Raw genomic sequence first — 25,875 nt, forward strand, 5'->3', positions numbered from 1 at the left:
GTCTGACCTGACAATTTGATATTAAAAGTATGGGTAGACCATAGCCACAAGTAAATTTGGAATTCATCTTTATGCATTAGGTGAACTCTGTGTAATGAGAATGAACAGAGAAATGGCCTGAGAAGCTGTTCCTGGAGATCTGTTGGAAAGAGAGCGAATGTTTTTAAAATTGGGTTTGTTTTTATTTTAGTGAAATATGAAAGAATTAAGTTCTTGGTGATTGCCTTAAAGAACGCTGTAGAGATCTACGCTTGGGCTCCTAAACCATATCACAAGTTTATGGCATTTAAGGTACGTTTGTCTTTTACACTCTGTAATTGTAAATGCATGGAATTTCTGTACTCTGAAGAGCAGAAAAGCATCTTGCTTATGTAGCTGAGCTTCTCAGGATGCCTGGCAGGCATGGGAGATGGGATCCTTGCTGGCTGAGGAGATTGGATATGTTCTGCTTTCAGCCAACAATGAAGTGTTATTATTAGTCTGTGCTAGCAGGCTTTGCTTGAGGAATTTGCAGAAAGCTGATCAGATGAGTAAAATTGAGTTGGGGATTTTGGTGGGTGTTTTTTGTGAGCTTTTTGTGTTTGGTGGTTCTTTTTCCCTCTGACTAATGTTTAACATACAGAACAAAAATAGGCTGGCATGATTTTCTATTTTCATTTTGCAGGGTCCTCTCCCCTTCTGCAATTTGAATTCTGTTTCAAGACAGAAAATTTGGGAGAGTGACCCACTCTTTCACTCTTTTTTCCTCTCTTTTCACCTCTCTTGGTTTCCTCAGTGAGACCTTCCTCCTTTCCAACCTGCCAGTGGGTGTTTTGTGCTTAGTCCTTCAGAGCACTTTTCATCCCGTGCTGTGTGCAGAGAAGAGTCACAAGGGGCAATGCCTTGTGGAGATGTTCATGCTGAGAGTAATCTCATTTTACATCTTTCCAACACAAATGGACTTATGCAGTATTAGGTCACGTTTGCTTTTTCTGAACAAAATCCAGAGTAAATGGGCCCAGTGACATGGAGAGCTCAGCAGCATCAAAATCGTGTGGGATCCAACTTCCCACAGGTGTTTGTTTCACTCTCCTGCTGAGCACCTTAGCTGTGGTGCTTGATCTGGACATGGCTGGGGGTTTGTCCCAGCCTTGCTGCAGCAGGTTGGATGGAGCAGGGATAAGTAGGTCTTTGCTAAACTGACTCATTTCAGCTGCCCAAACCAGAGCAGTGATCCCTGCCAAGAGAGGAGGCGGGTGCTCACGGATCTGTGCTGAGAGAGGCTGAACACATGCTCATGTAAAATTGAGCTGTCTCCTTCCTTTAGAGACCAAATCCTTGTGTTAGCCTTGGGCTCCTGTGAGAGAGACCTGGCCTTGGCAAGGGTGGGCACTTATCTGCTGGGATGACTGAATACCCTCTGAGGCATCTGACAGGGGAACAGAGAGGCAGGAGTATAAATAACCACATATTTAGTAGGAAACACAGTCGAACCAATATGATTTCAAAGCCATATCAGGCTGCTGCAAGGGGGATTTGTTGGTTTTCTGTGATGCTCATGGAAGGGATTATAAAAGTCTTTTGCAGATCTCCAGCACAAGCCGTTGCTCGTGGATCTCACTGTAGAAGAAGGTCAGAGGCTGAAGGTTATCTTTGGATCCCACACTGGTTTCCATGTGATTGATGTAGATTCTGGGAACTCCTATGATATCTATATACCATCTCATGTGAGTACATGCTGCTGAGGAACACAGGTCACCAGTGAGGTTTGAGCAGGCTCCCAGGGACTCACAACTGGGGACCAGTGGCAGGTGTGACATTCCCCAGTGCTGCACTGACTTAAGGAGGAGTCAGAGCTGCCACATACTTCATGTTCATCTGCACAGGCTACTTCTGTCCTCGTGCAGGAGCAGTAAAGTTTAAAGTAAAGGTTTTTTTATGTCCCATAAAAGGACAGTCTGTCTGTACACTGCATGGAGCAGTAATGGAGCTCCCTGTATGATTTTCTCGATAGGTCATTTAAACTCCATCTATACTGTTGGCCCACAGTAAACTGGTCTAGGAGAACTGTGTCACTAAACAAATGCAGGAATTGTTGCATCTGATCCAAGCAGGAATCTCCTCTGCAAGAACTAGCAAGAGCAGAGGGAGAAATACTGGGGCAGTTTGGGATGCTTTTGTGTTGTCTTAGCTGTGGAAGGGCAGACATGGGTGGAAAGTCAATGCAGCTGCCCTTGGAGCTAGAGGATGATTGCTGAAAAATAGGATATTTCCTCCCTAGGGCTGCCTGTAAAATTCTGAGTTTATTTACCTTGATTTGAACTGGTGATGGATTCATTGGCTCAGTCACTTATTTGTGTTCCAGCCAAGTGTCAGCCATCAGTCTTGGGGGCGTGTAAGTTGTGATCTGTCTGTAATTGCTGAACCTGTTTATCCTTGCTGTGTCAGACAGCTTTGATGCTAGGGTAAACATGACAGTTTATTCCCCTTCAGGCTTATCTCTGAAACCCAATGCCTGTGTAGGGAATGGAGGGAGGGCTTTGTTCTCTGGCTGGTTTGGGTTTTTTCCTGCAGTGCTCTGCTCCCTTCCCCTTTCTCCATTCAGTGTAATTCTGACTCTCAGGGTCTGTTTGACCTGCAGATTCAGGGCAATATTACTCCCCACGCCATTGTCATCCTGCCCAAGACAGATGGGATGGAGATGCTGGTGTGCTATGAGGACGAGGGGGTCTATGTGAACACCTACGGACGGATAACTAAAGACGTGGTGCTCCAGTGGGGAGAAATGCCTACTTCCGTGGGTAGGTCAACCCTTCCTCTTCACCTGCTTAAAATACTAGCCACAAGTAAGATGAGGAGTTGGGAATGCTGAGATGGAGTAATTTGGGATGAAGGGGATTTCCTTCTTTTATCAAAAGGGATTTCCCTTAGCCAGCTATGAGATGTAATTGCCAAATTTCTGCAGTTTGGTCCTCCATAATAAAAACAAGAAATTTCTTGAAGATTTGAACTTTTTGAGTGTAAGATAAGTATAAGATAATGCAAGCTGTTCCTCTGCTGGGCTACTGTGTTGAGTGGAGGGGTCTGGGTCTGGAGCTGGGAACCCTTGAGTTGCTCTTCTGGCTTTGCTGTCATGGAGGCAAAACACTGCCCAGCTCCTCACCTTGCAAAACCGGAAGAAGTGATGCTGCTTCTGTTTAAATTTCTCAGCAATTTCTGGATGAAAAATGCTCTGAAAAGGCTCCTGTCCCTGCAGGCCATCAGAGCTCTGCCTTGATCTGCTTAGGCTTTGAGTAACAGCTTAAGAGAGCTTTTCTGCCCATCACATAATATTTAACTCAACATAAGTTGTAACACCTGCCAAATGCTTCTTTTTGACAGCCTACATTCATTCCAATCAAATAATGGGCTGGGGAGAGAAAGCTATTGAAATCCGGTCAGTGGAGACAGGACATTTGGATGGAGTATTTATGCACAAGAGAGCTCAAAGGTTGAAGTTTCTATGTGAAAGAAATGATAAGGTAAGTCCACTTCAAAGCTTGTATCTGTGCTGTGAGCTACAAGGTGCTTTTAGAGCTTACGTCTGGTTTGTCTTGAGATTAATAATTAATCTGAAGGTTCTGTTTAATAAGCAGTGCTTTAAGGTTATTCCCAGTTAATTTTCTCCAGTGGATGGAGACCTCAGCCTGCAGGATCTCTTCTCCATCTAGCTGAGATCTGCATTGACTTGGCTTGACTTTCTCCCAGTTCTTTCATCTGAACATTAAATTGAGGCTGCCAAGTGAGCTCTAAAAGTTGAGTATTAGCAAGGCTGTGTAAGTGACTCTGGTTTGTGCTCTGATGCAGAAACATTTTGATGCATCTTCTGATGCATTTTGGTGAATCTTAAATTATTTTCCTCTTACACCCTCATCCATTTCTGTGGACAGCAGTGATAGATACTGCTCTGGAGGGTCCCCAGAGTTGCATGGCTGTCGTGTAGATGCCCCCTGCCACAGGTGTTGCAAGGGGGACTGGGAATGAGGAGAAATTGCTGGAGGAAAAGGCATTTTTGTGTGGAAGAGATGGTTGAATGCCGAGGTCTTTCTGCAGGTGGTGTTCCCTCTTCTCAGAAGGTTTCACCAAGATAAGTCAGCAGGGAAATCTTTCATAATGGACACGATCACAAAGCCAGTGAAGAAACCAGTTGTGTCTCCAGAGCAGGATTTAATAATGTGCAGTAAATTATCTTTGAGGCCATGATCACTGTAGTAAACAGCTGCAGGAGCTAGGCTGAAGCTCTGCAGGAAAATGTATCCTAACTTTGCAGTTGAGTATGTTACAAGCAGCTGCCCAAGAAGCTGAATTTAAGTTTAATTTAAGTGTAATCTAATTCTAACAAACCTGGGAAAAAAACACCTTGATCTTTGTAAAAAAGTGGAACCAACTGATCACCGATGGATTTGAAATACTAAACCTAGATGTTTCTCTTTCTGGAGAACTGGTTAAACTGGTAAGATTGAGTAATTTTTGGTTTTTTTTAAGGACAAAGGCTTCAGATTGTTCCCTTCAATATTTGCAAATTATAACTTACTTGTTTTTAAGACTCCCCTTGGAATCAAATGCTGGTGGATCCTGCCAGAAGCAGCAAAACCCCTGTTCTTCATACAGAATCCTGATATGTTTCTGCAATTTGAGCATGTTGAAGGGAAGTCATTTTTCTGGGCTTTACTTTCAGGAATAGCTGAAATACCAGGAGTAACTTTTACAAAAAAAAGCCATTTCATACTGAGGCAGTTATCGACCAAATGGTGAATGTTTAGCAAGATCCAAACCACTAACAGCAGTTTTTTGTTAGTACTTCTTAATAAATGATGCTGTGGCAGTAAAATGTGATAAACCTGGTATTTTCAATGCATTCCAAACTCTTTTTGGTAGTGAGGGAGAAGGAGGTTTAATAATTACTGCATTTACTAAAGAGTGGCTCTATTTAATCCCAGTCTAGCATGGGTTAGCTCCATCCCCTGAGTATTAATAAGTGCTTTTTCCTTCCAAACAGGTATTTTTTGCATCGGTGAGATCCGGAGGAAGCAGCCAAGTGTTTTTCATGACCCTCAACAGAAACTCCATGATGAACTGGTAACAGAAGAGCACTTGGCACTCACCGCCATGGCATTATTTCTAATTTAAAGGACATTAAACTCGTGGACTAACACTGTAGAGGCAGGTGCGGAGGGCGCCGAGGAACCCCCTCCCCACGCTCCCCCGGCGCCGCCAGCCCCGGGGCAGGGACTGCAGCCAGGGATGGACTTTCACGCTTGGAACCCCCCGAGGTCTCCTGATTACGCTGTGTTATAGTGGGTTATGAGTTTTCCTTTATTTTATTTTATTTTATTTTTTAGTTTTACTTTTTCTTTGTCCCCCTACTTTGTAAGAACGGGGAAAGAAACAGTGTCAAAAAGTCTGTTTTTAATTCTGTCTGCCTGCTAGCATCAAATATATAGTATGTTGTAAAGTTACCAATTAAATCTGGTGAGAGACAGCACAATAAATGTACCTTTTATCTTTGTGATGAAGGCCATAACCATATAGCTGGGTAATTTTAGAAATCTTTTGCCTTCACCAACATTTACAAGTTGCTTTTGGCAGCAACGGCTTAATGGATTTTTAAAGAAGAGAAAAAATAATAGGTTTTTTTCCCCTCTTTTGGGAAATGGATTTTAAATGGCTAAACTACTAGCCTTAGACTAATAAAAATCAGCTACCATTTTTGTCAAGTCTGTCAATCCATATTTCTATATGGATCTTCACATAATGGTGTGTCTTGATAGGGACAGAGGTGCCATTTCTTGTTGCTCCGGAGGTGCCCGCCCTGCCCCAGGGCTTGGCCACGGGCACCGGGACAGGGGATCGGAGGAGGAGAGGACAGGGGAGCGGTCAGAGGAGCCCCGTGCTTGCCCCCGAGGGGGATTTGTGACTGCAGAGGGCCCCGGGGTGCTGTGGGCACCAGACCCTGCTGCTGAAGCCGGTGCAGGTTGTGGGTGTTGGTTCCCCCGAGTCCGGAGCCGGGCACTGGCGAGCGGGAGCAGCCGGCACAGGGATGGGGACCACGGAACAAGCTGCCTGTCCCCCGTGTTCTGGATTGGGCTTGTAAAGAGCTTAAAAAAATATATATATGTGTGGTTTCTTCGGCCAAGGGTCTGAATCTACTCGTTTTCCACCCCCTCCACTCCCTAGGAATTACCCAACATACAGTGAAAGACAACATCTGTGCCGAACCGTGTGTGTGTGTTTAGTTCAGGTTGAATCGTGTCCTTATAAACTTTGCTCAGTTGATTTCTGTTTTCAGTGCGTATCTGGGGTTTTCTTTCTCAGTAGCTGCAAGCATGGCCGCCTGTGGTGTTGGGGTGTCGCATAACAAGGTCTGTGTTGCTGGTTTTAACCTACCTCGTTTTGGTTGGGGTTTGTTTTTTGGTTTTGTTTAGTTTTATTTTTTTCCGTTCCGCTGTCGATCACAGCGCTGTTACCTCCAGCGACATATAGAGAGCTTAACTGGCAATCTTGGTGTACTCAGTAACGATGGCTTTATTAAAAAATGATTAAATCAACAGGACTTGGTCAAACTCGAATCTTTATCAAGGGTAAGAGGTGATGTGGGGAGGTGGGGGTGGGATGGGCCGGGCCACCCTCACCTGAAGCGCTCTGTGGGCAGGGTGTCAGGGTTGGTACCGCAGGGATTGCCAGCAGTGGGACTCCCAGGATGTGGAGTTCAGAGAAAAACAGGTGGGATGGGCTTTGTGGTGCTTTCTTGAGCACCAGACACCCTCCTGTTGGGCTGGTGCAGCCTGGAGAGTGTAGGGATGGCCACAGGATTTGATAATGGTATTCAAATCCCATCACAAACACTGATTGCCACCAGCTCTTTGTATTTTCATTGTGGTTAAAATAAAAATCAAATAAAGCCCAGAGCTTTTATTGTGTTGCAAACTGATAACTGTTTTGGGGTGTTTTTTGTTCTACTTCAAGTGACAAATGCACAGCTTTGGATGATTTTTGTTATTACTGGTTTTTGCATACAGTGATGAAATAGCAGGCAGTCATTGAGTTTAAACGACTCAGGTGGTTTGTGAATGTATTTTTTTAAATCTCAGAATAATTTGAAACAAAAATCACAGAAGCCAATATTACTACAGTCTTGTCTGTGGCATGTGTGTATGGAGATAACACAGAGCAAATGCTTTTCTGGTGCCAACCACAATAAAACACAAAACTTCACCATTAAGCCATGCCTTTTATGTTTGGATGAATAAAAACTGGGGTATTGGAGGACATGGAGGTAAAGGGGATTTTCAGGGCTCCCAGTCACAATGCTCTTTGTCTGGAGACTCTTGGGAAGGTGGTTTTGGAACAGGATGAATGCAGGGAGGTGGGACATGTCCTTTGTAATGCTGGCCAGCAGTGAGCAGTGGCCAAGGGATATTTTGATGGACCATCACCACCTGAAAACTCCTCTTCTACCAGATCAACCCATGGCTATTACAAAGACATTTCCCCTCCAAATGTTACTAACTTTGATTTGCTTTTCTTTTGCTGTTAGTAAAATGTGTTTATGGTTGATATATGCTCTCAGAAACTACTTATTAGTAGTGTTTGAAGAAATAAAACCTGCAGCTCATTTTAAAATCCTGTTTCTGGGACTTTTTGCCCAGGAAAGGAAATGTGTTCAGCTGTGCAGTGTCGCAGGAGGAAAAAGCAGTAATGTCTGTGCATGCAGGGGTTGCTTGAACCTGTTGCAGATTCAGTTATTTATAGAGTTGCTATGAAATTGTATAACTTCAGGGATGAGTCATGGTAAATGGAAGAAAAGCCCTGGGAGCTGGCATGAGGCCATGCAGGGGCCATGGTTAGCTCCACCACCCTGGGGAGATGCTGGGTACCACTGCCAGGTGAAGGATGCTCAGAGGTAAGGCTGTAGCAGCTACTTGTGGGAATTTAATCTTTTCAAACCTGTTTCAGAATGATTATCAAATGGCCTTTTTCTTGTGCAGTGGTTTGGGGGTTGGCACTACGTATTTTGGGACAGAACAGGGATGCTCCAGGTGACACTGGCCCCAACCCCAAAGCTGGACTGGTTGCTGGACATGGTTGAAGTTAAGCTGCAGTTCATTGTCTCAATGTGAGCCCACTTAAGGTCTGCTTGTGCAACAATTTGATGCTCTGTACTTGGGGCCAGCGTGAGCATCGTGCAGGCCAGCAGGGACTGAACCTGCCTGTTCCCAAAGGAGTGGGCTGGAGCTCCATATCACACCCTGCCTGTGTCTGGGCTAAGCCACCCACCCAGCAGGGCTCTGAGGAGATCCAGCAGAGATTCCTCAGCAATCAGGATGCATTTCCTGGCACAGGATGCCTGTCACAGCTGCTGCTGCCCTGCAGCATCTGTGTCCTGTGCTGCAGTTGGGACCTGCAGCTGGAGAGGTTTGCTGGGTTTGATTCCCAGTTTTTCTCTTCTGGGAGATGCTGCACCACCCAGAGCTGGGGGGTGGGAAGGGGCTCATTAACCTCTGGTATCTTTACAGCAGTGCTGTAAATGCACCAAATTCTCTCTCTTAAATGTGTTTTATCAGCCTCAGCTGCTGTCTCACATGTGGCCCCAGCACTGGTGCTTGCTCCAGCTGATGTGCTTAGAGAGATGAGTGAACATAATTTTGGTTTTGTGCCAGCCACTGATGTGCTACATCAGCCTGCTCTTAGAGAGCCAGCGTCTTGCAGACCAGATCTGCCTTTTTGGTTTGGTTTGGTTTGGCTTATGGCATACTTTTCCTCTTTTTTTTTAACATCAAAGCTGTCTTTGAATGACCCAGAGCAGTAAAATAGATGTGCAAATTGCCCCAGCACCTGGGGATAGCCTCACAGCCCCTCTGGAATCTTTGAATTCCTTGCACTGAGGTGACAAGAGTGTTCAGCTGTTCAAAAGCAGAACCCCATCATAAACTTTAGCCCATTGCTTTTATCACACATAGATATCAACACTACCAATTACACTACACACAACACAGAGCAGGCAATAAGCGTGGCAATTCTGTCTAACATTATGCACAGTTCTTGCACTTTATTATTTAAATAAAGCATTAGCAATAGTGCAGACCCTGTTGTTTGTCCATCACCTAAACACTGCCTGGCCAGGCTCACCTGTTGCTTTGGGCTGTGCTGTGGCACTCTGCACCCTCTGGACTGTGATCACAACTGGCTGTCAGATGCACAAGAGATTTGATGGGTAGGTCATTCATCCTGGTGGAGCCAGGCCTGGTTCTTTATCCTGTAGGAACACTGCTTCTCACTACCAAGCTGACAATCAGCCACTTTGGAAAGTGATTGCAGTGAGAGGAAGATTTACTCACCAACCTTTCCCATGTGTGAGCCTCGGGACCAGCCTAAAGCTAGCTCTGCTAGTTACCACATCCACATCCAGCCCCCTGTTCAGAGAATCACAGAGTCTGGAGTCTGTTACTGCCACTGAGAGTTCAATATGTTAAACACTAAATTGCCTGGGGCCAAGCTGTGGAGGAGTGTGTCACAGCCCAGCTGGCACCAGCCAGGGGCTGAAAGGCAGAGGTGAGGCAGCCCTGGCACTGGGAGGGTAAGAGGGGCCAGGGAGGGGTGGGAAAACCCCAGGATAACTCCTTCCTTTTGCCAGCAGACCTGGCCAAGGCATATGTGTGGCTGCAGGGCTTCCAGCCTTTGGCATCCAAAGTTTTCATGGAAGTCGAAGGGCTGCTCCTGGGGAGGTGAGTGATGTTCACCCATGCCTCCCAGCACTGCCCAGCTGCTCCACACCCCGTCCCCAGGAAGCCAGATTATGGGAAGGTTCTGCTCTAAGCAGCAGTGGGCATGGAAAGGCCACCCTGCTCCTTGGTGGCCTTTGCTCTCTCCTGTTCCAGTAATCTGGGAAGAATAGGGAGGGAAAGCATCACCCTCTTTATGCCAGGCACCTGCAATAGGATGGGGATCCCTGAGGGGTACATGGGAATCTTGGAGGGGGACATCTGTCCTGCCAAGGTTTTCACAGTGCCTGAAGGTTTGGTCTTGGGTCAGGGCCCCCATTTGTTTTCTGATTCCAGCTTTAGCAGCCTGGTAGTTGTCAAATCCTGACAGTCCCATTGTGAAGGTATTTAACTGCAATGCAAAGAAACTGCTTGTAAATGCCTGGGTATCCACACACAGCGAGCAAACAAGCACCATTGGCAAAGATCTCAGCAGGAAGGACAAACATTAGGGAAAACTAAAAAGCTCAGCCTTGGGGCCCTTCCTGTCACAACTACACCAGGCTTGGAGGGGAATGCAGGTGCTGTGGCTGGAATCAAAGCCTGCTTAATGTAATGAACTTTCCTCTCCCAGTTAAAGTTTTACTTTACTGGAGACCAGTGCAAAGATTAGTGGTCTTACAGTCTCTTTGTTGTTTTTTCCCTTGCTCTTCTTCTGTAGAAAGTACATTTTGTGCCCATGTGAAGCCTGGCTGACTGAGAGCATCATCCAATAAGTGCTGTAGCCTGGCTGCCGGACACATCAGGGGCTGATCTGGAAGATAATGACTTTAATCAGCATTAATCACCTTCCAGGCTGACTCAGACTTTGGCACGGTCTGCTGTCGCTAAGGATGCCACTGTCCCCCCGCCCACCCCAGCCCTGCAGCTCCTCTCTCTGACCACGTCAAGGACAGCGAATCCCAAGCCTGAGCAAGACCAGCTCAGACCAGCCTGTGCAGATGTGCAAAGTTCGTGAAAGCCGTGTGAGCTAACGCAAAAATATTTGGCAGCAGCAGTAGTATTCGGCAGCATTGGCAGTATTTCCCAGAATCCACAATATTTGGATACCAGCCACAGCCATCAGCTGGTGGTGCTGAAAGGTTCACTGTTCACACCACTGTAGGATTTTTAATGAAAGCCTCTTTTACTGTAACATTCTGGGTAATTTTGTTGTGTTCTATGTCCATATACACACACAGCAATCTGCTCTGATAGGTGTGTACAGGCATTAGAGCTGCCTGCTGAGGGGACTCTGTGTATGCAGGTGTCTGTGTATGGCTACACAGAGAGACCTGCACACATCTGTGTTTATATGAGGCTCCCTATGTGATATACACACAGGAATATATATTAAAGCAGGTGCTAAATGCTATTTAAATAAAACTCTTAGTCATTTTCTTGTTGCTTTGCTACATGTGCTGGAGAGGTTTCTTCTCCCCGGTTCAGCAAGAGGATTGTGATGTGACATGCACACCCCGCACAGAAGCCAAGGTAGGTGTTGGGCATCTCAAAACAGGCTCAAGCCCCTGGCACGTCCCATTCCCAACTGTTCAGCTGAGGGACAGCCCCAGACCAGCCCTGCAGCTGGATAATTTGAATTTTCCAGACCCAATCTACGTCTTTGCAGGTCTCTCATTGTTTCGTGTGTGTCCCAAACACGGGGATTGGTGGGGCCTGCTTTGAGCTGAGCAGTGGCCAAATAATGCGTGGAAGACTTGGGTTTCTCATTAACTCCAGAGTTGATATAGTCCCATCTCTCCAAGCACCAGCCCGTTTTCCTGCCTCCATCCCAGCTCTGCTGTCCTTCCTTCCCTGCCCTCACCTTGCTCTGCAGCCCAGGACAGTGGCTGTTCCCAGAAGGAGAGCGGAGGAGCTGCGGGGTGGATGAGAAAAGGAATATGCAGACAGAGAAGGTAATCATGGCTCTCTGATATTCTTGCACTAGACTTTCTAGTGAAATTATTAGAATTTCTGCAGGACCCTAGCACTGAGAAATCCCTTGCCAAAATAGGGGCAAAGGGGAAAAGAGTCAAGAGGCTATTTTTATTTTTAAGAGCTCTGTTGGCTCATTGGATAACTTTAACTGTGATGGAAGGAAGAAATGCTTTAAGCAGCACTGCTGAAAAACACCCTTTTGATGTTTTTTTCCCAGCTGCTGTGCTCCAGGGATGGGGATGGGGAACAACACACTGCTGCTGCTCTGTTTCTTGCACTGCTCTACTGGGCAGAGCTTTGGTTCCCACGAGCTCCAGGGCCAGGATGGGCAGTGGAGCAGGGAGAGCTGGACTGCCATTGTAGGGCAACACCACTCTGCCCTGGGGGCCTGATCTTGCCTGTGCCCATGGGCTTTCCTTCTCCTTTGGAGCAAGCCAACCACCTGTGCTGCTGCAGCAGCATCCCTGGATGCCACTGTCCCAGCCAGCTGGGCAGAGGAGTCCCCTGGGATCGGGGTGGGATGCAGCCCTCCCCCAGTTTTGGCACTGCTAGGACAGTATGATGAGGTTGTTCTCTGCTTCCTGCCCCAGCACCTCACGGGAACATTGGTCCTCTCCGTCTTCACTGCAGTGTTGGGCTTCTTTCAGTATGGCTACAGCCTGGGGGTCATTAACGCCCCCCAGAAGGTAAGTTGAGTTCTCAAGCTGTGCATGGCCAAGGAACTACGGCCTCGGGGCAGCCAGGGCGTTTGTCCTTTGCAGAAGCCCTCTGGAGGACTCTGTCCCTTCCCAGGCAGTTTCTCCCACAGAACAAAGCCCCCACAACAGGGCAGTGGGGTGAGAACACAGCCAGGACCCTCCATTGACACTTCCCCAGGGAAAGGAGTGGGGTTCTGGAGCTGTCCCCACTGCAACATGGTCCCTGTGCCCAAGCCAAGGGGCTGCACCCCTCCGCAAATCCGGTGCCAAATTCAAACACCCTGCTCAGCCCAGCCCGGGTCGGGGAATGCTTTGTGCCTGCCCTCGTGGCCCCTCCCTGCTGGGGTCTGGGTGTCGTGGAGCTGAGGGACCCCAAGATTTTATCCCTGCAGAGCCTGCAATGCAAATCTTTTTCTGAGGCAGAATAAAATCCAAAACAGGGGTTGGGGTGGTTATAGATCTGAGCTGATGGTGTTTTTCTTCTTTACCTGTCACAGGTGATAGAAGCACACTACGGGCGCGTGCTGGGCATTGTCTCCCCGGACACATACACCACCAATGCCTCTGGGGAGGATGGCACGTTCCTCCAGGCTGGCACAGAGGGCACATTCCCACCCCCAGCTGGCATCAGCGAGGACCCTGCTACCTCCCCACACATCCTCACCATGTACTGGTCCCTGTCCGTGTCCGTGTTCGCCATCGGTGGCATGGTCTCCTCCTTCACCGTGGGCTGGATCGGCGACCGCCTCGGGAGGTGAGAGGCTCGTGTGTGCTCTGACTGTGCCACAGCCCAAACCCTTCCCATAGAACTGTTTCCTCCCTCTAGAAATACAATTTGTGTTGTTTTCAGCAGTTTAGGACAAAAAGGAAAAATAACCCTCCCAATTTCCAAAATACTGTTTCAACCATCACAGAGGTTGGGCTTTTTAAAATCCTGTTACAAATCGGACATTTTATTGCAACTTCAGTATTTCAGACAGCAGCTAATGAGCAGCCTAGATTAAGTACTGAATTCCCCCTTTTCTTTCCATGGCAAAGGGAAGAGGAAGACATCTGCATGATATTTGCACAGGATGTAAAGTATCATTTATAATATAATTTTAACTACTTTGATTGTTCCCTGGTCCCTGTATTTTGCAGTGCCTGCTATCATTGTTTTTCCCTGTAGTACTGATTAAGTGACTTCACAGTTCCTCTTGTGTGTTGCAATGGCTGCTTTGGCTGAGTGAGGTGCCAGAGGAGCTGTGCTGCTGCTGCCTTGCAGAGTGAAAGCCATGCTGGTGGTGAACATCCTCTCCATTGCTGGGAACCTTCTCATGGGGCTGGCGAAATTTGGGCCATCCCACATCCTCATCATCTCTGGGAGAGCAGTCACGGGGCTGTACTGCGGTGAGTCCAGCCTGGGTCAGCCACTGAAAGCAGCTCCTTGGTAGTCTGTCCAGGGCTGCAGTTCAGAGTTTCCCTTTTTTTTAAATCCTTTTCTTAGTTCAGAAAGGGTTTCACAGGTGGGAATTTCCCTCTTCTTTCTATGTCTGCCCTTCTTGATCTAGGATCTTTCCCAGAAGTGTTTGGGTTGGCCCCATCATATCTTCATTTTACACATCCTGAAAGGAGCAGGTCCCTCTGTATCTCGAGGATGGATCTTGCTGGTGGCTGTTGTAAGAGCACACCACTAGCCAGGCTGGTTAACAGATTCCCTAGACAGAGAGCACAGGACCACTCTGCCCACAAAAAGAATATAGCCAGCAAATAATTGAGAATTACATTTGAATCAGCTTGGAAATAACAGCTTTTTATACTGAGGTTTCAAGGCAAGTTTTAAGAAGGCTCTTTGCCCTGTGATAACTTCTCCCAGCAGATAATCCCTGCTCTGTGCTCTGACATGTGTGTTCAAGTAGAAAGGTTCCCCAATGCAGGGACATCCCGGCACCTTTCCAAGGTGCAGGTGGTTCCCAGCCAGGCGTGAGGGGCTTGGTGGGGTGTGGGTGCAGCACACAGGCTCCATCTTCCTTTCCCATTTGGGAAGTGGTTTCTGCTGGTTGCTGAGCCTTGTCTAGAAGAGGTGACACCCACGTGTGCTCGGTGCAGGGCTCTCCTCTGGACTCGTGCCCATGTATGTCAGCGAGGTCTCTCCCACCGCCCTTCGAGGAGCGCTGGGGACGCTGCACCAGCTCGCGATCGTCACGGGTATCCTCTTCAGCCAGGTAAGCAGGAAAACACACACATCCAGAGAGGGTGTTTCAGAAAATAGGAAGACCATAATGATATACTGAGCTATTATTCACCGTTCCACCCCAAAACTGAAGGAGTGTGCAAACCAATCTGTTTTAATGGGGTTAAACCCCTGCCTTCAGTAAGAGGTGTCTTAACAAAGACAGCTCCCCAAGAAATAAGATACTTCTGCAAACAATTTCTTATCTCCCTGAAGAATTGTTTTCAGCACCTCATCAGTGTCAGGCTGGATCCTGAACCTGATAATCAGGTTCTCAAAAATAGCTTCATCAGGGAAGTAGGGAGCCCAAAGCCCCTACCAGTATTGCCCACCATGGCACAAGTCCCAGTTACACAACAGATGGGCACATAAGTATACAGAAAACCAACATCCAGAAAAAGTGTTGGTATTTGCCTCTAGTTTTTCCCCAGCTTGTCACTTCAGAACACCACAGTGGTCAATTGCTTTCTCTTCTTAGGGTGCAAAATGATCCATTCAAATATGCCTCAATTATTCCAGATCCTTGGACTAGACTTTCTTCTGGGCAATGACGAGATGTGGCCCCTGCTCCTTGGTCTGTCTGGCGTGGCTGCCCTGCTGCAGTTCTTCCTGCTCTTACTGTGCCCTGAGAGCCCCCGATATCTTTACATCAAACTGGGGAAGGTGGAGGAAGCTAAAAAAAGTAAGGAAGATATTCTGGGCTTGCCTAGGGTTGCTTTTATACTTTACATAGTGCAAAACAGAGAAGGAAAAGCCTGGTTGAGGACTCACGTGTGACTGTGGTTGTTCCATCTCATGCTCTGAGCTGCTAAGATACAAACTAGCTCTGGATCAAAAACTATTGAGACATTTGCATGGGACCAAGAGCACTGCTGAGAGATGAGGCTTGAGAGTGATCTCAGGGCTGTTGCAGAGTGATGTGCTGCTGGCCCTAAGCAGATGCACCCTGCTGCATCCTCGGATGTGCCATAGGAACCCTCAGAGCAAGAGGATGCAGCTGTCCATGTGCTTGGCTTACCTTGAGTTTTGCCTAAAGAGATTCTTGTCCATACACATACAACTTACCTACCATTGAAAATAAAATATCAATCTTTTTTTTTACCTAAGATTTGAAAAGGCTTAGAGGAAACTGTGATCCAATGAAAGAGATTGAAGAGATGGAAAAGGAAAAGCAAGAAGCTGCTAGTGAAAAGAAAGTCTCCATAAGACAGCTTTTCACCTCTTCCAAGTACAGGCAAGCTGTCATCGTGGCACTGATGGTGCAAATATCCCAGCAGTTCTCGGGAATCAATGCGGTGAGTCTCCCCAAAATGTTTGTCTCTCAAGTGATCCATGCTGAGTATGAAAAGGCAGCTTTGGCTCCATCCAAGCCATGCAGACATAGAAGAACACTTTCCCATGGCTGCTGTGGGCTCCTGGGTCCCTGCCAAGCTGACTCTGGGAGGGCAGGAGGGGAGAAGGGTGGGAGGGAGTCCAGCACAAAACCAGCAGGCCCATGCTGAGCCCTCCCATGGCCCTCCCCTACCCAAGTCTGTCAGCAGTTTGCTCTCTTTAATGACATCATGCTCATCCCAGAATCACTATTTCCTAGCTGGTTTTAGCTAAACAATTTTTGTATCACCTCCTGGAATACTAGAAATCACAATTTGACACCCAGAAGCATTAAGGAGCACACAGGGATGCCCAGCCTACCTGGCTCCAGACCATGCCCACCCCATCCACCAGCCACCCTTGACCTCCTGTCCTTAACTCTCACCAGAAAGGAATCACCTTATTCTTGGAGAGAAGAAAGAAATAGGAGTCATTGCAATGAGAATATTTTAAAATTAATGTAAAACTCGACCATACTAAGATATCTTGAGTGCTCAGTGCTGGTGATCTGGATTTTAAGATTAAACATAGACTACATAGAAGAAAACAGATTTAATGTGCAAATGCAGTAGCTCAAGAGGGGAATTTCAACAGAATTTTTAACTCCCTCAGGCTCCTATGAAATGTTCAGCTTTAATTATTATAACAAGCCATTAAAAGTTGAAAAATTAATCATAATTAAATTACGCCACATCTCAGCCAAGCAAGTGCAACTCTTCCCTCATCAGAACAAAAAGTTTCAACAGCCCTGTTGCCTAATCCTTCATCCTGATGTATTCTGATAGATCTTTTACTACTCCACAAACATTTTCGAGAGAGCTGGAGTTGACCAACCAGTTTATGCAACCATCGGTGTTGGAGTGGTGAACACAGTCTTCACTGTTATCTCTGTAAGTAAATACTTCTGCCCCCTGGACTACAAAGACACATAAGGTACAGTGTGGTTTTGAAACATGATTTTATCCTGGAGCTGGGATTTGCAGTATTGCAGGACACCTTACAGGGAAAAATCATTCCCTGGGCAAGTTTAATTCGAAAATTCAAGCCTTGACATAGAGCACGTGGCTATTGATCAGCACTGCTAAATGCCTTGTGAGTGGAAACTGCACCACTGTGTTCAGGGCAGCTTTGAAAACCCTGCATTTCCCCCCAAAAGAAAAGTTACCCTCAAGACTGCAATTCTGCAGGTCCTATTTCCCCAGGGAGCTGGCAGGGGATGGGGGCTCTGGTGGGGAAGTCACCATCTCCCAGTCTGCTCTTACCTGTTATCTTTCAAACAGTTTTCTGTGTGTACATAGCACCTGCACAAGTGATATACAAAGGCTATTCCACAGTAATAAAAGTAATCCAGCACCTATCCTCATCTTACCTATGCAGGGCTCTGCAGCAATAAAAGGGTGGTTCTGTTTCCACAGGCCTTCCCTTCATTTGTCTCTCTCCTGAGAGGATTAACACAATTCCCATCAGCTGGCAATTAGTTTTATAAAGTGGCCATTAATATAAGATCAGGAAATGCCAGGCCTATTTCCCTCATATCTCTCTAGAGATTTAGGGAGTAAAGAACTTTCACCAACATGATGCAGGACTGCAAGGCAGAAATACACAGCTCCAAGAGATTTAGGACAAGGAGACAATTTTAAACTGACAGAGAGGAGGATTTTATTAGATATTATAAAGAAATTCTTGTCTGTGAGGGTGGTGAGGCACTGGCACAGGTTTTTTAGAGAGGTTGTGGATGCCCCATCCCTGACTGTCCAAGACCAGGTTTGGTTTTGTGGAAGGTGTCTTTGCCTATGACAGGGGGCTGAAATTACATTATTTTTAAGGTCTCTTCCAACCTAAACCACTTGTTCTCCAGTATGTGTGAGAGAGGACATCTTGGAGTAAACCTGCCTTAGGGAAAGCCCGTTGTAGGTCCCATGAGGAGAAAATGTGATGTTTATTGTGAAATGAAGCACAGAGGTGTGCAGCTGGAAGAAGCCTTTCTTCAGCATGGAGGGTGTCCTGCAATTCGATCTCCACCCCAAGGCTGTGGTACTTGCAGCCTTGGGCATTTGCTCTTGGCTTCTTTTGTCCATGAACACTTAAAAATTACCTGCTTTTGTCAATGAATGACAGACCCCGATCAAAAGGCAGAAGTGCTGAGAGCTGGGTGGACCTTGGCAAGGGGAGAAGGGAGCAGAGACTCATCCTCTGCAACTTCACATGTCAGCACATGAACTGCCTCCAGCAAAAGATGGTCTCTGGGAAGTGTAAATCGTGGCTGTAATGGCAGCAAAGCTGGAGCTGCTGGTGTCCTTTCAAGCAGAGGGGAAGGAGTGGGCAGCCTCAGAGACTGCTGCATGGCTAGGCCAGGACAGCTGTACTGTCCTCTGGAGGCAACTACAGCTCCCCACCGGGTCAGGTGTCTGGTACAGACTCAGGTATCTGTTAGAAACTGGGTGACATGACTGGAGTCCACCAAGAGGAGCTGAGAAGGAGTAAACTAAGCTTTGTGGCTACCAGTAAAGCAAAACGAGTCTGGGAGTGATTGGACAAAAAAATCCCGACTGCAGCTGCTACACAACTATCCCTGCTTTAGGACAGGCAAGGTGCAATGGCCCATGACATGACCTGAATTGTGCTACATTTTGAAACCTGATTTCAAACGAATGCAGACCTAGTAAGTTTTTAGTTCCTGGAGGAAAAAAAGAAAGGGGAGAGAAAGTCCACAGTCAGCAATTCATGTGTAGGAATGGTGGGAAGTCCTGAGAGCTTGGAAATGCATGGGCTCTGAGTGTGTATGCCTTTGCCTTGCCCTTGGCAGGGTGACTGCTCAGTCAAGCTCCCCAGCAGCTGCCAGCAGAGTTTCTGACACTTGGAAATCAGCACATAAATCTGTACCACTAGAGCTAAAAGAGCCAAAGAACAAAAGAGCAAAAGTGTGGCAGTGGTAACAGGTCAGTTATGGCTAATGGACCTGATCCTGAGAGTGGTGGTGCTGGACACTGAGCTCCTGCATGTGTTTCTACAGGTCTTTCTGGTGGAGAAGGCGGGCAGGCGGTCCCTGTTCCTGGCAGGTTTGATGGGCATGTTAATCAGCGCCGTGGCCATGACAGTTGGGCTTGTGCTCCTGGTAAGGATTTCTCTCCATTTTTTCTCCCTGGTTTGAAAACAAAAGAAGATCCCATCAAAGTCAGCCCAAACCATTGCTGCAAGCCCCTGTCAAGATTAAAAAGCAAATAAGGTGTGGACTCCTTTGCTGAACACCCTGGTTATTAAAGGGTGGCATTCTGCATCATTTGGCTGAGCTGCAGGTAAGGAGAGGGCTCAAAGTAACAGCTGAGCTGATTGCTGTGAACTCCTCCAGGCAGCAATGCTGGCATCAAATGTCCAGCCAGTACCTGGCACAAGAGTTTAAAACCTTAATTATTCATGTCCAGCTCCCCTTTGTCTGAATAGAAAGGAATTTCTGAAAAAGAAGCCTAAATAAAGTAATTATTGATAATTAATGAGAGTTACTTTGGGACTATAACACCAACTTCTTGCAGAGCCAGTTTGCCTGGATGAGCTATGTCAGCATGGTTGCAATCTTCCTCTTCGTCATCTTCTTCGAAGTGGGGCCTGGGCCCATCCCCTGGTTTATCGTAGCTGAACTGTTCAGCCAGGGCCCACGCCCTGCCGCCATCGCTGTCGCCGGCTTCTGCAACTGGGCCTGCAACTTCATCGTGGGAATGTGTTTCCAGTACATAGCAGTAAGAATCCTCTTAAATCATACAAATAAATGACTGGCACGATCCCATGTGAATGTGCCTCCCAGATCTCCGTGCCCTAGTCTGGCTGGGCACCTCAGCCAGCTAGGGTAGGAAGGGGAAGCCATCCCTGTGGTGCTGATGGTGGGTCTCCCCATTCTCACTCTCCCACTGCAGGATCTGTGTGGACCATATGTGTTTGCAATCTTTGCGGGTTTGCTCCTCATCTTCTTCCTGTTTGCACACTTCAAAGTACCGGAGACGAAAGGTAAGTCCTTTGAGGAGATTGCAGCTGTGTTCCGCCGCAAGAAGCTCTCGGCCAAAGCCATGACTGAGCTGCAAGACCTGCGACGCAGCGAGGAGGCATAGACATTCATGCACCCAGAAAGGAGGGACGGGGCATGCACCTCCTTCAGGCACCATGGGAAGAATGTTGGGCAAAAGTCTCATTTCACAAAAACCTTGCAGCTGGCAGACCAAGAGGACCCATCCATTGGATTTCTTCTGGCTGCTGTGGTTCACACCACCCTGCCACAGGTGCTAACCTGGAATTTTCCTCTGAGACACTTGGGACAGCTGGGCTGCAGGAAGACCTAGGGAAGGGACAGGAGGAGTACGGTACATGCCCATCTCAATGCCCTTCTGGAAGAGCCCAGTGGGACAGTGATCTTACCAGATGGCATTGAGCAGGGCTGTCTCTTAGCTGAAATGAAGGAAAGAGGGGCTGGCTGATGCTGCAGCCTCATGTTTTCACTTTTTTATTCCCATCTCTCTGCTTCATTTTGCTGAGTGACCTGGTGCCTTTAAAATCCAACTGCTCATGCAGTTGTGCTACCAGCACACAGCACTGATCACCTCAGGTGCTAAGGAAAACAGGTGGAGCAAACACCCCCTTACTCTTGGTTCTACAGAGGAAGAGGTGGATCCCACCTGAACTGGTTGGGATGTACTTTCCCATGCTTTGCTATCTGTGCATTATGGAAATGCTGTCTGATCTCGTAAGATTTTACTCAGTTGCAATAATTTTTTTGAGAATCTTAGAAACTGCGGCTGGGCTGATGGGCACTTTTCCTACATTTCAGCCAAATTATTTAGTTCTCTCTTTCCTCCCAGGAAGCCTCTCCCCCTTCTCCCAGCTGCAGTACAAGGCACAGCACAACACTGACCACACAAAAGGCCTGGGCACTCTTGGCCTCCATGTAAGGAGACTTGAGCCCTGCTGCTACCCCTTCCATGGTGTGACCATTGCCAGGGCACCTCCTTCCCCATCTGTACCTTCCTTCCCTTCCTTTCATACAGTGTTCAAGACCTACAGGCTCCAGGTCCAGCCAAAGGCTCAGGCTGCTCATTGAGTAACAATTAATGATGACTGAAAGAAGAAATGGGTATTGGAAGGTTAACTGGAAGGTGCCACTTACCTAACTCCCATTTTGCATCACTTAGCATTTTGCTGGCTGGATGTGTTCAGTCAAGATAGTGTGCAAGCAGGAGGTCATGCCATTTCCACAGTCTTGTTTGTGCTCCTTTTGCTTCTTTATGAGACATTTTTATGTGGCAGAATCAAACTCCAAGGATTCTTCTTCCTTTTTTGGGGGCATATTTTGGAACCATTGTAAAGGCCTGTTCTCTGCTTAAGATTTGCATGTTCCTTGTTGTGATACCAGGTTACTTTTTAGCAACTTTCTCAGGGTAGAAACCCATTATTTATTTACAGGTGAAACACTGGCATTGCTTGGTCACTGTGTGCTCACCGTGGCTGCTGGTGAAGCAGTAGCCAAAATGTAACAGGATAGAGCATAATGAAAAGCACAAAATAGATGATCTGAGGAGGATCACAGTGCTGCTATGGGTTTGGTTTTAGGGGAGGTTCATGCTCCTTTCTATGTGCCTGAACTTTTTTTCCTGTGTAGAATTTACTGTCTTGGTATTAAGACCCTACAGCACACTCTGGTCTCTTCCAAGTGATGGGAAGTGCAGCCACAAGGTCCACTGGCAGAAATGCCTGTGTGCACTGAAGCAGTAAGATTGCACCAAAGGCTTTGCTGGAGTGACTGCTGGGATTTAACTAGAGGAGAACTGGGTCAGTGCTGTCATGTGCTGCAGTGGTGGGTGACCTGGTTCTGACACGGGGTGTGCAGGGCTGCTGGAACCAGATCCCAGGCTAGGGATGGGAAGAGAGCAGCAGAGCTGGGGCACAGGTCTGTGTCGAGCTGTCCCTCTGTGTGCTGCACACAGGTCCCCTCAGGTGACACCAACAGCCACGGCAGGCTCAGGAGCTCTCCACTGGCTATGTTTACCATAAGTTAAATATAATGGATCATCTGAATGTACAAAAAGGATTAAAAAAGAGGATTCTTGCTATCAGCATTATTATCTAGGTCTGTTAGATAAAAGATGAACAACATCTATGGCATGAGATGGCTTGTGCTGCTGTTTTTCCCTCCCTGTACATCTCAGACATACATCCAATACCAGATGGGAGCTATTTCTCGAGCAGGACACATTTGCTCCACAGGTGGTAAAAGCTGTGCAAGCCCTCAGCTAAATCCCTTTGAAACAGGTGGTCCAGAGCTGAGACTTGGGGTTGGAGGTAGCCCTGGAGCCGTGGCAGCTGGCTTTGGGCTGGATGAACCCTGACTGGAGGGGTGCCAGTGTCTGGCCCCAGCTGTCCACACTGCCCACTTCACTCCCACTGTGAAGCACCTCTGCTTGCATGGGGCTGGTGCAGCCTAAAACCTGGTGCTGGGGCCTCTGTAGGCACGAGAGGCAGGAGGAGCATTTGGGGAGAAGCGAGGTTCAAAGCAGATTTGCTGCTGCTCTGAGGGTCCAGTCAGGCTGGATTCCCTGTGATCATACAGGGCGTATAAATTTATTTCCTAAAATTCTGCTAAGTTTTTTGCTATTGCGGGGGGGGGCATCAGTGACTCTGCCAGCAGCTCAGCAGTGAGGGGCCTTATTGATCAACATTGAGCAGTCAGTCCTGGTTTTCCTGTGTCACTGGTGAATGACAATAGAAAGCCCAGTTCAGTTACTATAGTGCAACACATAAATCAGTTTAACAAAGCCCACAATATTAATATTGCCCACGGTTACAACACTGAACTTCCTGGAAGAGCCGTCTGGGGGTTCAAAGGCACCTAAGGAAAATGGAGTCTCAACCTGTGTTTCCTTGCAGCAGCTGCTATGTGGAAGGTAAGGGAGTTTATTCCTTTCAGCCTGGGACAGAGTAAGGCATTGCTGGCCCTTTGTCCTCCCCATGGCTGCAGTGAAGGATCAAGCTGGGCTTTACTGTTACAAGAGCACTTTAACCATATGCCAGCATAGGATGGGGTCATTAGAGTTAGTTAAATCTGACTATATGTTTACTTTTGTCTCGTCCCATCAGGCTGATAATTAGGACTGTACACTTTATCTGTCCTTGCTACATCCAAGTTCCAGTTAAAACTTGTTCTTGAGACACAGCTTGTTGAATCATTATTTTTATCTCTCACCATTACAGTTTTACTAAGTTGCTAATCATTAAGAAAATTTAAAAGACCAAGTCAAACTTATTAGCTAAATGGTCATTGCATTTTAGTAACATGCTAAACATGTTTTCATACCATGCCTGGCTAATAATGCAATATAATTAATAATCCCTGAGAAAGCATCTTGTCAGCAAGAGCTTTGACAGTGTTTTCCTAATGTGCTGAGACAACAGCCATTAGGACTTTTCTGTTGTGCCAACAGTATCTAGTCTCCCACTCTCTAGGTTTAATTTTAAAATTAGTTTGACTTCCCTAATTCAATAAACTCAGGACATTTGGCCCCATTAATGCTCTCCACACTAATTTATCACAGGTTTTTCTGCCTCACTTCAACTTGTTTTCCATCACTGAGAAGCACTACCCTCTATCTCTGTAGTCAAACAGCTGATAATGATGAAGCTAACCCAAGTATTACTTATGCAGGGATAAGTTCTTTGAGGTATGATAAATATTCTGAGGTGTTCAATGTCCTTATCTTTCACTGGAAATCTCTGGGAGCTGAGGAATTTCAAGGTAGGATATCAGGATACAGCAAAATGTGTAAGCATCAGATTAAACTAGGGTAACTGAATGTGTTCAAATATTTCACTAAATCCTGAAGCAACACTGGCGAATTTCACCCAGAGGCACAGCCTGAGTAGCTGTGCTGAAAGGGCAGGAATCTCCTCCCCAGCACTGGGGCAATAAATCCTGGCTGCAGATCAGCAGTTCTTAAATTTTATAGGCTGTAGATACAACTGCAGACCCGAGGCTTGGGGAGTGTCCGGCGTTTTGCCTCCCTGCACTCTGTTCAGGAGAGAGAGTGGCTCCTGAGTGATAAACTTCAGGACCCCGCAGGTCAGGGTGGAACATCACTGCTCCAGCACTGTTGCAGCCCCAGGAGGAGGGAACAGCTGGAGTTACTTTGTGCTTTCCTTCTTCCCTGTGAGGAAGTTACAATTACAGTGGTTCCTGCTAGCTCACAGTGTCACTGCACTGTCACCGCTTGCCTCTGATCCCCAGCGTGTGCCCAGGGTGATTCCCTGGGCATTCCAGCATGGGCTCAGCACGGGAAGCAGCCGGAGAACTGCAGGACTAAAGCAGTGCCCGGAGCAGAGTGGGTGCCTATGGCAAGGTCACTACAGAGGGTCCCTGACCCCACTCCTGCAACACAGACACACTGTACTGAGGAGCTCCGAGGGCCTGCTGAGCGTGGCATTGTCCTGTGGAGTGGGATCACTGACCCACAGCTTCTCTCAGGTCCCCCTGCTCAAGGCTGTGCCCACAAGCCAGTGTGAAGCCTCACCCCAACTGTCAGGACACGGTGGGATCCCAGGGAAGTCAGCTCAGCAGCTGAAACAGAGGCTCTGCTCAGGTTGGAACAGGGTTGTTTACACCACTCTGCTCATGACCTGGTATTTCTAATCGTGTGACCTGACCCCACGGCCCAGGGGTGTAAACACCACCTCCTGCCTTTCAAGGGCCAGCTGGAAACAGGTGAGATGTTGCTGGAAACAAGGTGGAATGCTTACCCCAGCACTGGCTGAAATGCATATTCTCGAGGCTGGGCTTTGATGAGACACTTTATGGCATCAGACACTTCTCCAGGACACAACTGAGAACAGACACAGCTCACTAAGTTTAAATCTTCCAGAAGTTTTCTAGTCCCTCTTCACTTCTTAAAGACACAGATAGGAGAAGAAAAATTTGATAACATTCTGTTCCTACTTGAGAGAAAAGGTGTGTGATCCAGCTGTGCAATACTGGAAAAAAACACCTTTAAATGTGAAAGGCCAAGGCATTTTATTTGCAAATATGTTTTGAATCAGGTTGCTGTTCTTGTATAGAAAAGTGGGATAATCACATTAATACTATCAAGAATTGCACTTTAGAAAATTAATGTTGATCTAGACAAAGGAACGATACCTGCAGGCAATAACTGATGGATTGGATTTCCAATGTTTTTTATTGAATCCCAAATAAAGGGTGTCTTGGAATATTTGTTTTGGGTCTGAAAAAATAAATATCCTCTGCAGCGCTCTTTAGTAAAAACACTTGATTTAGCCCAGAAGATCTCTCAAGTAATTAAAAGTTAATCTGTTAATTGTGGGAAACCAGCCAAATTTATCAACTGATACTTGAGGGAAAAGAAGTCATTAGTAATGCTTGCCCCAGGCTAAGCCCCGGTTTGGGTTCAGAACAGTTGGTCGTTTTCTCATAAAGTGTTTTTTTAGAAGATAAAAAGCCCTAGAGCATGTGCAAATGGTCACACAATTTGCAGGTAAACAAGCACACACTGCACATGTTAAAACACTTAACAGGATGTCCCAGGTTCTGCTTATCAACTGAGCCAGCAGTAAAACGGGCAGGATAAAGGGTATCATCTCCAGAGCAGGCTGGGTGAGGCAGCATCCAGGGAAAGCCCAAGTCAAGGAGAGAGTCGATGCTGGGACCTCATGAAGTGGCCCCATATAAATGAGAGCCAAACGTGACCCCTTGGTTGTACAATTTGGAGTGTGTAACCAAGAGTGGGACCACAGGCAAGCAAGTCATAAAAATTAACAGAGATTAAATAAAACATCTCATGGTGAACCATTAAAAAATGTGATGTTAACTTGTGTAGTTACCCCATCAGAGCACAGATGACAAAGTCAGGGTCTC

The 25,875-nt window shown here is 47.0% G+C and overlaps 2 protein-coding genes across 13 annotated transcripts in view; both read left to right on the forward strand.

Annotated features, from left to right (window-relative positions):
• The window catches only part of TNIK (TRAF2 and NCK interacting kinase), a 154,269-nt gene extending 147,036 nt beyond the window's left edge, over positions 1-7,233 (forward strand). For all 12 annotated transcript variants that reach the window (XM_085587353.1, XM_085587345.1, XM_085587348.1 and 9 more), the window contains 5 exons: positions 191-291; positions 1,557-1,706; positions 2,621-2,780; positions 3,361-3,500; positions 5,018-7,233. In XM_085587353.1, coding sequence (XP_085443479.1) covers positions 191-291; positions 1,557-1,706; positions 2,621-2,780; positions 3,361-3,500; positions 5,018-5,101 — 635 coding nt within the window. In that variant the 3' untranslated portion in view covers positions 5,102-7,233. The remainder of the gene's footprint in view (positions 1-190; positions 292-1,556; positions 1,707-2,620; positions 2,781-3,360; positions 3,501-5,017) is intronic.
• A 2,373-nt stretch (positions 7,234-9,606) lies between these two features.
• Positions 9,607-23,806, forward strand: SLC2A2 (solute carrier family 2 member 2). The gene is made up of 11 exons (XM_021548212.4): positions 9,607-11,674; positions 12,287-12,382; positions 12,892-13,148; positions 13,659-13,783; positions 14,483-14,598; positions 15,126-15,288; positions 15,714-15,901; positions 16,763-16,867; positions 18,991-19,092; positions 19,508-19,711; positions 19,886-23,806. Exons 1-11 carry the CDS (start codon positions 11,660-11,662, stop codon positions 20,075-20,077), a joined length of 1,563 nt encoding a protein of 520 aa, XP_021403887.3. The 5' UTR covers positions 9,607-11,659; the 3' UTR covers positions 20,078-23,806.
• Positions 23,807-25,875: the final 2,069 nt, after the last annotated feature.

Source organism: Lonchura striata, chromosome 9 (assembly GCF_050655825.1).
Source record: "Lonchura striata isolate lonStrDom1 chromosome 9, ASM5065582v1, whole genome shotgun sequence".
In the NCBI taxonomy this organism is placed as follows: Eukaryota; Metazoa; Chordata; class Aves; order Passeriformes; family Estrildidae; genus Lonchura; species Lonchura striata.

What these genes read in the sequence shown, in the direction of transcription:
- SLC2A2 (XM_021548212.4), top strand. An exon ending in TCATTAACGCCCCCCAGAAG is followed by an intron (nt 12,383 to 12,891) that starts GTAAGTTGAGTT and finishes TACCTGTCACAG; the next exon opens with GTGATAGAAGCACACTACGG. An exon ending in AGTTCTCGGGAATCAATGCG is followed by an intron (nt 15,902 to 16,762) that starts GTGAGTCTCCCC and finishes GTATTCTGATAG; the next exon opens with ATCTTTTACTACTCCACAAA.